General features: G+C 36.6%; 1 protein-coding gene across 2 annotated transcripts in view; it reads left to right on the top strand.

The window, feature by feature from the left end:
• Positions 1–10,036, top strand: part of cul2 (cullin 2) — a 30,426-nt gene extending 20,390 nt beyond the window's left edge. For both annotated transcript variants that reach the window (XM_077244086.1, XM_077244087.1), the window contains exons 17-21: positions 132–198; positions 3,023–3,225; positions 4,708–4,809; positions 6,293–6,409; positions 9,323–10,036. In XM_077244086.1, the coding sequence (XP_077100201.1) occupies positions 132–198; positions 3,023–3,225; positions 4,708–4,809; positions 6,293–6,409; positions 9,323–9,454 (621 nt within the window). In that variant the 3' untranslated portion in view covers positions 9,455–10,036. The remainder of the gene's footprint in view (positions 1–131; positions 199–3,022; positions 3,226–4,707; positions 4,810–6,292; positions 6,410–9,322) is intronic.
• The last annotated feature ends 6,534 nt before the right edge of the window (positions 10,037–16,570 follow it).

The following is a 16,570-nucleotide window of genomic DNA, read 5'->3' as shown; positions in this document are numbered from 1 at the left end:
TGTCATCATGCTTTTATTAGGGGCAAGAACTTAAGCTTCCTGCATGTACTGAGAGATGAACATGTAAAATCCTCTTTCATTTCGTTATAAAAGTAGATGACGCTGATTTAACGGATTTCTTTCTTCTGCAGTTTGAGTTGTTTTATAATCAGCACTTCAGCGGAAGGAAGTTGACCTGGCTACATTATCTCTGCACAGGTAAAGTCGATCATAAACCATTTTTTGGTAACACTTTATTTTACAGTGTCCTTGTTACATATGTGACATGTAATTACCATAGTAATAACAGTTATACGTAAATACATGCAATTAACCCTCAACCAAATCCTAATCCTACCCTAACCCTATAGTAAGTACATGTAATTAATTCATATTAATTAATGACACCTTAAAATAAAGTGTAACCAATTTTTTAAAATCTTTTTCTTCCTCTCACCCAGGCTGCATTTATTTGACCTTATATGTTACAATTTAAATATTATTGCGATTTAAAATGCCGGGTTTCCATTGCAATATATTTAATCAAATGTTATAGATTCCTGTGATGGCAAAACTGAATAAAATTATTAATTTATTTAAAAAAAGAATTGTACTGACCCCAAACTTTTGAACATTTAAAGATGTTATGCTGATTCATTAATTGTAATTAATCACATATATGAATATTAGTTGTGAAAAGCCCCCAATTAATATTAATATTAATAATTAAAAAATATATATATATTTATACTAAATTAATGTGTAGAATCAACAGATGTATTATATCAAACTTTTATATTTATATTTGAAATCACCCCATACCCTTAAATAGGGCTGTCACTTTTGTGAAAAAATCACGATTTTTGAGACATATGTGTTCATTGAATCGATTGTAAAATCGATTTTTCCATGTCTAAAGACGTTTCCATTTTCAACACCAAATATTGGCAAATCCACGGACAACTAACAGGCATTAGGACGAACGTAAAGAGGGCGCTTGAGACGCGCACAAGTCAGCAATATTTCTGATGATTTATTGGCGTGAAGTTTTTTGCACAATGACAAAGTGCAACATTCAAGGATTGAAATGAACACACGCCAAATTCGGATAAAAATTAACTTTGGCGGGTAACGCTGTCATATGACGAGCCAATTTTGCGTGTTTCTATGTTTACTCACTTTGCTGGGGAAGTTCGTGTTAGCCAAATCTGCGTGGATTTAGCGCAAATACGCAATTCGTGAGTCCTCATGATATATTAAATACAGCGTATTGCGCAGAATCTGCGCATTTCTGGCTTGCTTGAACACACACGTCACTAAGCAACAAATAACGGCGCGCTTGTTCACTTGCACTGAAGTAATAGCGAATATTAAAAAGCATTTGGTTAACAGAAAAGATATTGTTATTTTCCAACATCCTACATGTTCTGTGTACTGTATTGATCTGTCTACCTAATACACATTTTTGGTTAAAAAAAAAAGGCAGTTAAAATCGATTCCCTATTTTCGTTTTCGAAACTTGTGTTGGTTGGTCCGATCGATTGTGCAATTGATTTTTGAACGTAAAGTGACAGCCCTACCCTTAAATAGGGCACTATTTGAGGGAACAGCCATTTGTCGTGTTGGACGTGATCGAGTGCACCCATTCAATCCCACAGTGCACCACAATAACGAGCGTACAACTGATGTACACTTAACGGATAGTTAGAGAATACCCATAATGCACTGTGAGAGTGACGCACTGAATGAATTTCCACGTCTGACCAGAAGATGGCGCTTGCATTTTCCAAACCGCTGGTCCAACGTGGCTTCAGCGTAATTTCCTTTTTAATTCATTATTAATACATGACTGAGTTTAAGATAAATCTTTTCATTACTATTAGAGCTGCCAATCTGGTAAGTTTCAAATGGTTATTAAACAGCAAGCACAAACTATGCAAAAGCGGTATCCCTTCCAGTGTCCGAATTCACTCACTCGTTTTTATTCACTACTTGAAGTGGAGTAATGTAGGGAATAGTGAATGAGGGTGTAGGAGGTGATTTCGAACACAAATAATGTATGTTGTCTGGTGTTGTTTAAGCCTGATTAGCCACACCTGGTATTTCTACACAACCACAGCAAATCCCTGGCAAGAGTCAGATTATCGCACTGAGCTGTGACAAAATATCCGGAGTAATCCGTCAACACAGCAAAATAAAGTCACACTTCTAGCACTCACTCATATAAGTGTGCAGTATTTTAACAAAACTTTATCCTTCACGTACAGCACCAGACACAAGTTTCAACACACTTACTAATTCATTATTATTACTATTTACCACATTTTTGAATTTTAGAACATTTTAAAATAATAGTAAAGTTCATGAAATAACACGCATTCAAATATGGAAAATATGTGGTGACTAAAACAAGTTAAACAAATCGAAACTTAATTTTATATTTGAGCTGCTTCAAAGTGTCCTAAATCACATCACATTTTTTAGTATTATTTATATAGTAGGATATTATGTATTAGTTTTCTGAATTTGCTTTATTTTTATATTTTATTTTTATATTTTAATTTTAGTATTTTAATTTTATTTAGCGTTTTAGTAATTTTAGGTGCTTCTGTCATTTTAATTTGTTTTAATTAAAATAAAATATTTCTATTTTGCTTTAGTTTATTTATTATTTCAGCTTTAGTTGTGGTAATTTACTTAAATTTAAACATTATTTTATTTCAGTTAGTTGTCAAGGAAGCACATCTAATTTTCATCTAAGTTTAAAAGTGCGTCCTAATTTGCGTACTATTTTGTGTCGTTTGGTATTATAAATGATGCGTTCACAAGAAAGAAATGCACTTTAAATACCCGGATGATACACTTAATTAACCGAAAACATGCACTCAACTGTCACAGCTTTCCTTAAGCAGTGGAGGGGCAGGGATCAGACTGAGGCCCAATGACTAAATAACCTTATAAATGTCATACACCACACGGTTGAGTACAGATTGGATATAGTATAAGTGCATATTGTTTGTCTCAACCAACTTGTTTCTCTCAGGTGAGGTAAAGATGAATTATCTGTCCAAGCCGTATGTGGCGGTGGTGACCACCTATCAGATGGCCGTGCTGCTGGCGTTCAATAACAGCGAGACCGTGAGCTATAAAGAACTGCAGGACAGCACGCAGATGAACGAGAAGGAGCTCCAGAAGACCATCAAATCTCTGCTGGACGTCAAGATGATCAGCCACGACTCTGAGAAAGTAAGTCTGGGTGCAGTAAGTCCTAGAGATTGGCATGGGGAACTTTCCATAAGATCATCTTTCAATGCAAATCAAACCAGCTATTAGTCTAACTGAAATAAAACCATGCCAATCTCTAGGTATGGTGAAGTGAATGTGATGATGTGGGATATTTTAATTCCAAAGGCCAAGGGAACTTTATCAGGATTCATATTATCCTGAATCCATGAAACAACTGGCCTTTAAAAATACAAATCTGCTGACTCTATGGGAATTTAACATAGGGGTGTCCTGACTTATGCAACCTGTATTTTAAGGAAGAACATTTATTTATTTACGATACATTATTCATTCACAAAGAAAATTGGTGTCCTTAAAGGTTGGATTTTTCCTCATTTTTCCAATTAAGGCATTAAGATCAAGTTCCAAAAGATGATTTTGTATTCCTCTTTTTAGGCAACTTTAGCATGGGTGTCCTAACTTATTCACATCACTGTATATGCATCCAAGGTAAAAAAAAACAAAACACTTGGATTTTCTCATAATGAAACGGTTCAATAAAGGATTAAGTCTCTCTAAACCCCGCCTTTCCGAGAGCCTGCTTTGCTCTGATTGGTCAGATTGCCCAGTCTTTTGTGATTGGTCGTTTACAGAATGTGTCGAAAACTAAACGCTCATTACCATATCTAAATTTCCTCTCTGGGTCATTCTCAGCACTTATACACAGTGATACGATCAGTAAAAATGGTGAAAAATCATTTCAAGTCCTCAAAGTGGATTCAAAGTGGCGTCGTCTTTACATGTCCTGAACCAAACTCTTCAAGTCTCGGCTACAACTGCAGTGTTTTAGGGTCAAAGTAGACATTGTTCACAGGCAGTCAATGAAGACCATAGGCTGGCATTATGCAAATCATTTACAAACCTACGTTGGATCGGGCAGAAAGTAAGTTTGGAATTAATGAAGACTCCATTTATCGTATGTAATGCACATAGATGTATAATTATGTAGGTATATATAGTTTTATTTAATATAGGGGTATATACGTATGATATGTATACATATGTATATATTATTAGTATGCATTATCAAAGTAATTTATTCAATCATTTTTTTAAATTCATTTTATTTTATTTTTCCTCATATGTGTATATATTTAGGCAGTCAGTCACACATACTTATTTAGTTTCTTGGAGTACAATATGTATGACTTGTACTTATAACGTCTACGAATGAGGACAGGGGGGAGTTTTTGTTTCTGACACTTATTGTAGAACATATTGTGATTGTTATTAATGTTTCCCTGTTTATGAAAAGCTAAATAAAAAATAACTCCATTTATCTGCACTTTGATCTTTGTAACTTTGCAGACCTTTTACATTCAAAAACAGCTGTATTACACACTGCATGAAAGGTGATATCCCAAAAAAGTATAACTGGGGCACTTTAATCAAACTGTTCATTGATTGATTATAACTAAACTCCCACTTTCTTTTTCCCTCCAGGAGGAAATTGAGGCAGAATCCACTTTTTCCCTAATTATGAGTTTCACCAGTAAAAGAACAAAGTTCAAGATCACGACGTCAATGCAGAAGGACACACCACAGGTACAGTCTCGTGTTGAGCAGATGTTATTGGTTGATCTTGTTATTTATTATGGTGGAAATTCCTAATACAAATACAACCCTACTAATGTGACTTCACCAAAGGGCTGGGACATCTGACGATGTTATATAGTGATCGATCCTGAAGACGTCCACAATCTACTTTTCAAGCAAATCGTTGAGATCATGATCTTTTATGTCCTCATAATAATGTTGAAATACACCAATGACTGCCTACAAGATTATTATAAGCATGCCTACAATAATTATATCACGTGACTCTATCATGTGACTTTCATGGGTTTTATGCGTTCATTGGTAAGGCATTTGAAAAACAGTTGCGATGAATAAAATTTTTGTTTTGGTTTCGATTTTGGCTTCCAATGATTATGAAAACATGATTACCAAGATAAAATGATAATTTCGCCCTCCTTAAAAGCCTAACCTTAATGTCCAACTCAGTCTAATCATGTAACGTGACTGTGGTAAAATGCAGTCTACTGCGGGACAGGCTTTATATTAAAAATAGTTATTAAAAGTGCATTGAACTGTGGAAGAGACTGATCCCCACACACTCTCTGTGTGCTGCGAGATTTCAAATATACACAAAAATGTCAAAACGTCCGTCGTGGCGAGTATTTACAGTCAGTTATGTATTAAGTGGACAAACTGTTGATTCTTCATTATATTATATCCATGCATCCGGTCTTAAAGCCTAATGCAAATATCTGCTGCTGTCTGTCATTAATGTTAAAGACAAAACCACTCACTCATGACTGAATAACTTTAGGAGCTTTAATAAGAATCAATGTATATTCAATTCATATGAAGACTATGCAGTGTTTTAAAGTTTAACTCAGGGTTTAATTTCTATTTTGACAACTGATTGTTTAATGCAATACTGTGTGCAAATAGATAGGTAATATTGCATCTAAAATATAAATGACTTAATATTAACTAGCTACTTGTTAATTGAACCGTCGAATGAAATCAGTGTCACAATTTAAATCTCGATGGTGTTCAGGAAGAACGCACTCTTGGTTGTGTGATGCTGCTTAACTGTATCATATATTATAAATATAAAAACTCATTTTGGATTTTTACTGCAGTATGTTAACTGAGTTTCTTTGTGTGCTGCGCCAATTTGTTTCCATTTCTCTTCATGAGACTGTGCGAGACTCATTACCGTCAATAAATGTTGCATTATAGAGTATAATCCACCATCATTCGCCATGTACACTAAATTAATGCAGAATCGTTCTCACGTTTTGGTGATTCCATAGTTATTTTTTTTGTTCTTGATGTTTTAATCAGGCACCGGTCGGCCCTGGATAAGCGTTAATGTCGAGACCTGTACATGTTCTTTGATCTGAGCATCCTTAGTCTGCAATTTTCTGCTCTTTCCATGTTGAAATACACTTTTGAGCTCTTCTGATGTCACAATATCTAGTCATATAAACCCTGTTCTGTCCTCTGTGTGCGGCAGGAACTGGAACAGACGAGGAGTGCCGTGGATGAAGACAGGAAAATGTATTTACAGGCTGCTATAGTGAGGATTATGAAAGCCAGGAAAATCTTGAGACACAACGCCCTCATACAAGAGGTGAGATGACACTCTCGTCTGCTAAAACTCCAGTTTCAGTGTGTAATCATCACTTGTGGCCTCGGACGCCAATATGAAGTGAAAGCGAGTCTTGGAAGCGTGCGGTATATAGTGTGGCTCCTGACGCAGAGGTCAGGCTGTAAATGCAGATAAGAGCGCTGTGAAATCTCAGGAATGAGAGACGTCGTCATAGACTGCTGTCAGAACACGTCTGAAGAGCAGAGAGTCCTCCAACACAGGCCGTTACACAAGAAAACTGTAATGTGTGCTGTTTTTATTACACACACACACACACACACACACACACACACACACACACACACACACACACACACACACACACACACACACACACACACACACACACACACACACACACACACACACACACACACACACCGTAGACAAGCTTTACATTGTTTGTCTCTTTTAAACAGTGAATAGAGAGGGAATGTTAAAATAGATCATAACCTTCATCGTGTTGAACATGAGTGATTCTGTAACTGGGGCTGTAAATGTCATATTTCACCTCAGAATACAATGACAAAGATATAATAACTGTATTTTTCATCAAGAAGATGAAGCCCGTTTTAGGACCAGTAAGATCTGTTATTTATTTTCATTATTTTTATGGTAATTGAGCACATTTTCACCCCAAACTCTCATTCTCAATCAGTTTTGAAAAGTATCCTGAATGGGCAGATTTGAGCATAGATTAAATTTAGTAAAGCAAACACTACCATGATGTTTACTGACAAATGTATTGTACATTTTACACTACTCTTCAAAGATTTGTGGTCCGTAAGATTTTTATTTTAAATAAATAATTGTATTCAGTAAGGATGCATTAGATCAAGACTTTTATTGTTACAAAAAATTCCACAAAAATGTCAAGTGGCAAAAACTGATTTCATTCATTGATCTCAACATTGATAATCGGAAATGTTACTCGAGCAGCAAATCATCATATTACCGTCCTTCGGATGAGACGTTAAACTGAGGTCTTGACTCTCTGTGGTCATTAAAAATCCCGTGGCACTTCTCGTAAAAGAGTAGGGGTGTGTGACCCCCATTCCACCCACTGGCCTCCTAATAATCCCAATCCATTGAATTGGCTCTATCACTCTCTGTCCTCTTCACCTATAGCTTGTGTGTGTGTGTGTGTGTGTGTGTGTGTGTGTGTGTGTGTGTGTGTGTGGTGATTGTAAAGTGCTTTGAGTGTACATATGGAAGCGCTATATAAATGCCTCATTCATTCATTCATTAGAATGATTTCTGAAGGATCATGTGACTCTGAAGTGACGTTTTCTGAGGTATACGGGGAACAACTGTTAACTGTAACTGGCAGGGCCGAGCTACAGCTGCTGATATGAACTGTATTCATATGTTATCATATTATGTTTTTGTCCCCATGAAGTTTGAAATAAGTTGTAGTTATGAAATCTTAACTTACTATTTCCACTTTAATATTCCACGTTTTTAAACTTACTTATTGTATGTTTCCCATGTGGTTTGATCAAACATATATTGCTTTTAGTCAAAGCTGTGGAAATGACAAAACAAAATGACAACAAAGCTGTTGACTGCTAATGTAGAGGAAAACGCAGAGAAATGTATTTGATTATGGGCTGTCAGCTTCTACTGGCGCTCCAGTTATTCCTGCAGTGTAATAATGCAGCTGTACACACACACACACACACACACACACTGACACACACACACACACACACACACACACACACACACACACACACACACACACACACACACACACACACACACACACACACACACACACACACACACACACACACACACACACACACACACACACACACACACACACACACACCTTCAGCCAGAAAACAGCTCGTAACAATGGCAGCCCTCAGCCTTCAATTTGTTGCTTTATTAGAGAACAGTTTATTCTCTCGTCCAGCATCTAGAAATGCTTACGTTGATTTATGGGTCGTGCTGCATATCAAGGACACAGTGATGCCGGCAGATTTGCCTTGCTTCTTTATCTTGTAGGAAATATGGATTTCAATAAAGTCTGCAACTTTAATCTGTTCACAAGCTTTGCTAAAAAAGATCAAATCCTCAGTTTCTGGGTCAGTCACGACAAGATCAGTTCTCAAGAACATTCTTGTTGTTACCAGAGATCGGTTTATAATCAGACTGTGAAAGAACACGCATCTGAATGTAAGAATATGTTCAGATTCAGAACATTAACATACTGCAAACTCTATAAATGCAACTTTTTTTATTTTTTATTATGTGAAAAAGTATGCCATATAAAAATAAACACAACAAAGTGGGCGTGTGGGGGGGGTGTTTCCAGAGAAATTTAAAATAATAAAATAAATAAGCAAATGAATTAGATTTTAAATAGTTATTTAGGTTTAATGTATTTATTTCCAGTTAATGATTTTAGTGCTTCAACTTTAACTTAGTTCAGTTTATTGCCAATGCAACATTTCTAATTTTCGTTTCAAGCTTTTCGACTAATATCATTTTTTTTATTTTAGCTTTTTTTTTAATTAACAGAAAAGTTTTAGTCTTAGTTAACGATGATTACCCTGAGTTAAAGTGTACAGAATGTGGCATTATTACGGTTTTATTTTAATCATGCAATTAATCACCTTTTTCAGTATTAACGGCATCATCATATACTGCATGTTCAAATCACTGTCATCAAGTAATCTTAATTATGCATTTATGTTTTCAGTGTTTCGCTGTTACTACATTACTACTTTTTTTGTTACCAATCCGCATCTAGGACTGGAACTGTCCATTTTATAATGTGAATTTTGGTAAATGTAGTAATTCTGAATATGCGCATACTATATACTGCATGTAAATACTGCAAATATAAGCAGCCTAATTTTAATTCGTGTGTGTTTATTCTTTCAGGTGATCAACCAATCCAAAGCGAGATTCAGCCCGAGTATCAGCATGATCAAGAAGTGCATTGAGGTTCTTATCGACAAGCAGTACATCGAGCGAAGCCAGAGCTCTGCGGATGAATACAGCTATGTCGCATAAGACCATATTAATTTAATGAAAGAAAATAAACGCCGTAAAGCGTGAACGGTTAACATGTCTTTTATTTTGGGCTCTGGCTGGCTCCGGCACTCGACCATCGGATTGAACGGGACTCTGTGCCTCCATCTTTGTTAAAGAGCCTCTGAGTAGCTGGACAGTCATACTTCATCTCTCCGCCCCCCCGCCCTCCTCCTTCTGATTTTATGCTGTTTACATCACCAGTGCCACGCTCAGTGCGTCTACCAAACAAGAAGAATGCCTATAGCTACTCCAGTGTAAAAGGATAATACATTTTTAGACGTAATCTACAAGAGAAAGCGAGCAGATGAAATGCATCACATAGAGCAAAACAAGTGAAAGGTTCGAGAAACGGCCGGAAAAAAACAACCACGCTTTCTTTTTCTCACGTTGCAGTTGTTGTGTGTATTCTTTTTTTAATGTATCAAAGTAAAAGAAATATTGTAATAAAACCGGTATACTGATAATTGCATTTACTTTCAAAATATTAAAAAACAAAAATGAGGTGACAAACATGAATCTGCTGCTTGTCAAATAAACAAATAAAAAACACTTTTTCGTAAATGTTTTAAGAAGAATGACTTAATCATCAGTTATTATTTGAGGTACATTTTTTGCATATTTATAAGTTGAATGCATATGAACCACAGCAAAGAGATTTTCCTTGAGCCCGAGTTTCAGGTGAAAGTGACTAAATATATTGGAAGCAAGTAATACGTCTATGTTTACGGTAAATTTGTTGAAATGATTTTTTTAAATTTACAATAAAACTAGTCAAGTTGCATGTATAAAATAAGAAACAACTTTAAAAAGCAAAAGCACCTGAGGCACATTTAAAAAAATTGCTGTATTTTTTGTAGTAAAGTTACATCACCATCTTGCTCTGACCAAAGTGACTGGACCGTACCTGATGTCGCTAACTTGGGCTGTGTCAGAAATCTCATACTCTCTCGAGTACTTATTTTGAACAAGTAATTACTTCACAAACACTAAGAAAGTATGTTCTATTATAATCCAGACGTCCTACATCTATCATGTAATTATCATGTGACCTAACAGCATCAGTTTCACTGCCATTCATAAATCCTCTCCCGTGGCCTCATCATGGGATAGTAAAGTGTCCATCATATGCACACTTCAGAATCTCACCAGAAGAAGTAGGTCATCCTGGTACTTTTTGCCTGCTTTTATGAGTACTGTGAATTCAGACATACTTTTGTTTTTCGCCTACCTGATAGTAGGGGGTGTATTTGATTTCAGATGCAGGGCTTGATCCCTGAAAATGACACTGGTCAGTTGAATGGTATTGGTGAATGTTATATTGACACGTGTGGATGATATAAATTAAAAAACAATGTAAAATCCCATTGGCCATGAACCAGGGTTATGCAAACTTATGGATTGGCCTACATACATTCATCATCACAGCACTGCAGAACTTTATGACGCGTCAAGACGTCAGTTTCACAAGTTTTGCCGCTGGGCCTTCCATAATATTGAAGACCGTGTCATAATCACCGTAAATAAGAGATGGAAAAAAAAACAAAAAACATGACGCTATACTTGGAGCTGTTCACGTCCTTGGATTCGGATTTAGCCTATACACTATTTTTCGCTTTCATTATTAACTCAAAAATAAATCTGCAGTGGTCATGTGGTACTATGTACACACCCACTTACTGTACGTCACTTACTATGCACTCGACTGCAGAGAGAGAGAGAGAGAGAGAGAGAGAGAGAGAGCTGAAGAACAGCAGATTCTCTGCTATTCTTTAAGCAAATCTCACTGCCTATTCACTTTCATCTCCTCCTAGTCGAGGATTCAGCACTAATGAGACCCATATGGAGAAGCCTGACCAAAATCTGTGAGTGTCACCAGCAAAACATTTCTGCACAATATACATCATCTTACGTAAGCCTGACATTTTGCAGACACAGATGTCGTCACTGGATGCTTCAGAAATGAATAAATCTTCATTAGAGGTGAAGAGCTATACTTCAGGACAAAGCCTCTGCTTCTACCACAAGGGGGCGTTATGCATTTAAAAAAAACAAATGATACGAAGTTTTTTTTAAAGAAAAAAAGGAACTTATTTTTATTAAAACGTATTAAAATTTTGTCTTTACTGATAAAAAGCATTTAGCCTACTAAAGACCTATGGACCACACAGTCTCTTGAACTAGTATGAAAGACATGATATCTGTCTTGTAAACAAGCTTAGCGCTGTGAATCTGTTCAATGTCTTCACTGGAAAGGAAAGACATAAACCTCTGTTTTTGCTAAATGTGGATGCAGTTTTACATGTATGTCTTATTTAAAAGATTTCATGAGAATGAAAATTTAACAAATAAGTCATATTATATTCATAGCAGATTTCTGCTATGAAAAGTAGCAAGTAAGACCGTTGGAATAATAACGTCATACTACACACTTTTTTGGATAATGAAATCTGGTGTATTACTGGCTCAAGGAGGTCTAGCTTGATCAAGACCAGCAACAGATCCATCATCATCATAGGCAGCTTGGACTCGCTAATGATCATAAATGACTGACATGCTCAAACTTAAAAACACATAAGCTCAGCAACATCAGACAGGTAAGGTAATAGGCTACTCAGGCTGTTACATGCAATCTCAACTACAATCAGACAGGAGATGTCCAGGCGACATGATAAACTACAGTGTGGACTAGTCTTTAGCCTACTTGTGGATCTTTAGATGTTGAAAATAAAGATTCTTTATTGGCATCAATGGTTCCATTAAGAACCTTAAAGGGTTAATTCACACAAAAATGAACAGTCTGTCATTAATTTCTCATAATGTCGTTCCAAACCCGTAAGACTTTCGTTCATCTTCAGAACACAAATGAAGATCTTTTCAATGAATTCTGAGAGATTTCAGTCCCTTCATTGACATACACTGACACTTTAAAGCCCCAGAAAGGTAGTAAAGAGGTCATTAAAGTAATCCATGTGACTCCAGTGGTTTAACCTCAGTTTTATGAAGCAATGCGAGTGCTTTTGTTTGTGAAACAACAACAACATTATTTACCACTTTAGCTATATGGATTACTTTAATGATCTCTTTACTACCTTTCTGGGGCTTAATAGTTAATTGCGTATGCTGTCAATGGAGGGACAGAAAGCTATCAGATTTCATCAAAAATATCTTCATTTGTGTTTTGAAAATGAATGAAGTCTTACGGGGTTGGAACGACAGGGTGAATAATTAATGACAGGATTATTATTTTTGGGCGAACTATAAACATCCATAACACCTTTACATTCCACAAAAGGTTCTTTACAGAGAAAAACATTATTCACACTAAGAAAAAAATGGCTCCTATCGATCACTGACAGCTTTTTGGGGGAAACAAAAAAGGCTTTTTAATGGGATCATTGTAAAAATAAATAAAAACCTTTGGAATCTTTATTTTTAAGATATAATCTCCAGTCCAAACTAAGCGTAAGTAGCCTATCCTATGCTAGTAGCTAACTACTGGAACAGCCTACTAGCATTTAACTAGTAGTTATCATTAACCTGAAACAGATCCTCATGTAGCTACACATGCGGGCTGTGAGTCAGACTGAAGAAGTGTGTGTGTGTGTGCGTGTGTGTGTGTGTGTGTGTGTGTGTGAGAGAACCGAAGCCCAACCCACGGCCACTTCACCCGCGACACGAGCTCACTCAGACGCCGAACAGGTGGTCCAATCCCACCTGAGGAGCACAACATGAGGATTTATCCTGCTTTTCTCCTGCATGGATACAATGTTGCCGTCGCTTACTGATTTTTCCTGAAGAGTTCAACACTTCACGCGCTTCCCTGTGGAGTCTCTGGGAATATCGGGCGAATATGAAAGTGACAGTGTGTTTTGGAAGGACCCGGGTGGTCGTTCCCTGTGGGGATGGGAATATCAAAATACACAGTCTTATTCAGCAAGCGACAATGAGATATAAAAAAGCCATAGCCAAGGTAAGTCGAATGCTTTTGAGAAAAATAGCACTGCTCTCAACATGGCGCTTTTTCTGGAGACAGAAAGAAAGAAGGGAAAGAATAGGAAATAAAGAGTGTATGTATCGTCGGTATTCCCGAACAGTCCGATTGAGGTGTTTGTTTAAAGATTTTTGCATTTGTGTTTGTTACGTCACAACGGGTTGTTAAAATTGTTGCAACTTCGGCGCGCGCTTGTGTGTTCGCCATCAAAACTCTTTCCAACAGGACATGTCGGCTGTTATAACGCTCATTTGTCACAGAACGACGCATTACAGTGTTTCTAAGTAAACGGGGAGTGAAGGAAGAACTTTAGAGGCACGGATGGAGGGCAAGGACTGGAAACTTCCCTGGAAATCCGCTCAAGCTGAAGCCTGGATCCACATGTAGCTACTCAATGTTAATGTCACACATCATTTGACTATTTACTCAAACATTCATGATGAATGGTGCTTTCTATACCTTTATTAGTTCTACCGTTTAAAATTAGCCTATGGGTTGTGTGGTTTAGCAGTTAATGGTTATGGATAGGTTGAAGGTTTAAGCTTTTCAAAGGGTTGATTGACAGGAATGGTCCTGTACATTTTGTGGCCTGGGAAAATCATGAGATTTCTATAGTGATTATAAATCTTATAGATTCTTGTCCAACTCTGTTTCTGCATGGTCTAAGGTGGTCACCAGCTGCTTGATGAGTTGGGCTACTAATTAAGTTAAAAAACAAACCCTGACCACCTTAAACTGGTAAAGACAGTGGTTAACTGGTTTGTTGGAGGTCTAAGATGGTTTATAGCTGATCATTAACTGATACACCAGCTAACAACATGTTTTCTAAGAACGTTTTGATAACGTTCTTAAGTCATGAAAACGTTATTTCTGAACGTTCAAAACATCCATTTTTCAAAATGTTTTTCTTGGTTATGCAAATGTTCCATTTTTATAATTTTGCAAAGAAGGGAACGCTACTTTTAAATGTGTTCTGAAACAATAATAGCCTAAATGTTTAAAAAACGTTAAACGCACATCTGACAAATGCTATCCATATCGTTTTGTGCTAACGTTTCAAGAACGTTATTAAAGACGAGATATATTTAAAATAACATTCTTATTAATGTTTCCGGAAGAAGGTTTGTTCAACGTTTGAGAGAACCTTTCCAGAATATTTGCCAACATTTTAAAAACGTTCCTTGTTAAGCTGGAACCATTCAGAGCTCCGGTTCTAGACGTTGTGTAGAGAAAAAAAATGCTTGCAAACAATAGCAATGTTCAATTTATAAGCAAATTGTTGTTTTCACCCCAGTATTGTGCTCAAAAACATTGTTTCTGATAAAAAAATTAAAAAAAATCAATTCTTATCCCATAAATGGAAAGGTTATGAAAATGCTTTGGTCAAAACTCTATAGATAGCCATTGGACATTCAGACAGAAAACTTGAAGAGTTAACAGATGTTTTCTCATTGGTGCTCATAAATCTGAAGGCAAACTCAGAGAGCTGGCAGATGTGCACTGGTTGTAGTATGAATATTAGTCCCGTGCTGATTTTGAATTCCTAAACTGCACAAATTAACTTCCAGGTTTGCTTTCTGTACTTATGATTTGGATTAAGAACTTAAATACATTGTTGATTTTGGCTCAAGTATCATGTGCATGCTTGTGAATAGAAAAGTTTATCCTCCTCGTTGTGTAGTTATTAAGAAACTTTGAGAAAATGTAGACCACTAGAGTTGCAGAATGTACAGAAAACATAATATAGAATTTGTAAGAGTGGAAATTGTTGGACAAAGCCAAACATTTGAGTGCAGAAAGTATCTTGTATGTGTTCCAGCTCAGTGTCAAGAGGTCTAGCTGTTTAATTATTAATAAGTAGATTTAGTCAGTAGTTGTGTAGAGACTGCAGGGCTACAGGCTGTATTGGTGTGTTGTAAAGGGGCATTCGGTTCCTGTGTGTCTTGAGTTGGCATCTGTGCTATTATTCCTGCCCAGATCTCAACAATCTGTGTTAACTTTGGCATCACGTCGTCCAAGAACTTCTGTTCTACAGGCCTTGAATAGTTTGGTCAACCAACGCTGATATTGCCAGGTTTTCCGTTTTACAGAGCGTTTCTTTAATATGGAAAACTATTTGAGTTTGCTCTTTGCATCCTTGCGAATAGATTGTCTGGACTGTTTTTTGTGTGACAAAAGTTTAAGATGCTTAAAGCGTCTTAATGACAGTGGGTTGAATGTATTTAGTCTATATAACAAGTGATTTGTGTATATTTTCCAGTGTTAATACATTTTCTATCTAAACTTAACAAGAGACTATTAAAAATAAGTAATTTGTAGGTTGATTTCCCGGAGAAGTGTAGACAGTGTGGAGCTTTCATAACATTTTCTGCTTGATTAAGCATCTAGACCAGTCTGATATAGATCTAGCTCATCCAATGGTCTGAGTTTGAGGCGGGGCTAAATGTTTGGCTGACCAATGGCTGGTTAGAAGAGTGTTTGGCAAACCTGTTTACTATTTTTGAAACTAAGATTTATGGGGTGTCGAGTGCAACCAGAATAATTTTGTGGACTGAATGAATTACATTATGCAAAATTCAGTGCAGATTGTGCATTTTGTGAATGAAATGCAATACATTAATGACATGCTGAATCACAAAAAACTCTTCCGTGATTGTTTTGTCCATTTTGTGGAATGTTTTGCCCATTCTGTTGTGGACAAAAATCATTTTGTGTCGTGCTGTGGGTGTATTTTATTCACAAATTAGTCTTTTTGTTGTTCACAAAATGCCTTGCATTCACAATTTTTATAGACAAAATTAGTTTTAAAGGTGCCATGTGTAAGAATTGAGGTAAACATATCCAAAAAATGAGCTACACGCATCAAAAGAATGAGAAGAAATAAGGGCGATGATGTCATTAAAAAAATGACAAGTTATAGTGCTGCAGAGATATCAACCTGAATTAGCATGCTAAATTACTAGCCACGGCGCGACAGGTGTCATAATACCATTTTCGGCCATGGGAGGCGGTATGCGGGCAATATAACCACCAGCCAAACTGCAATACACGAATAACTCGCACGGCTTGTGGGCGTACTTGAACCTGATGTGCTCGATAGTTAG

Source organism: Siphateles boraxobius, unplaced genomic scaffold (assembly GCF_051911475.1).
Source record: "Siphateles boraxobius isolate OS27281-9 unplaced genomic scaffold, OSU_SipBor_1 26, whole genome shotgun sequence".
Taxonomy (NCBI): Eukaryota; Metazoa; Chordata; class Actinopteri; order Cypriniformes; family Leuciscidae; genus Siphateles; species Siphateles boraxobius.
The sequence above is the reverse complement of the archived record's forward strand: the minus strand, read 5'-3'. Positions and strand labels throughout refer to the sequence as shown.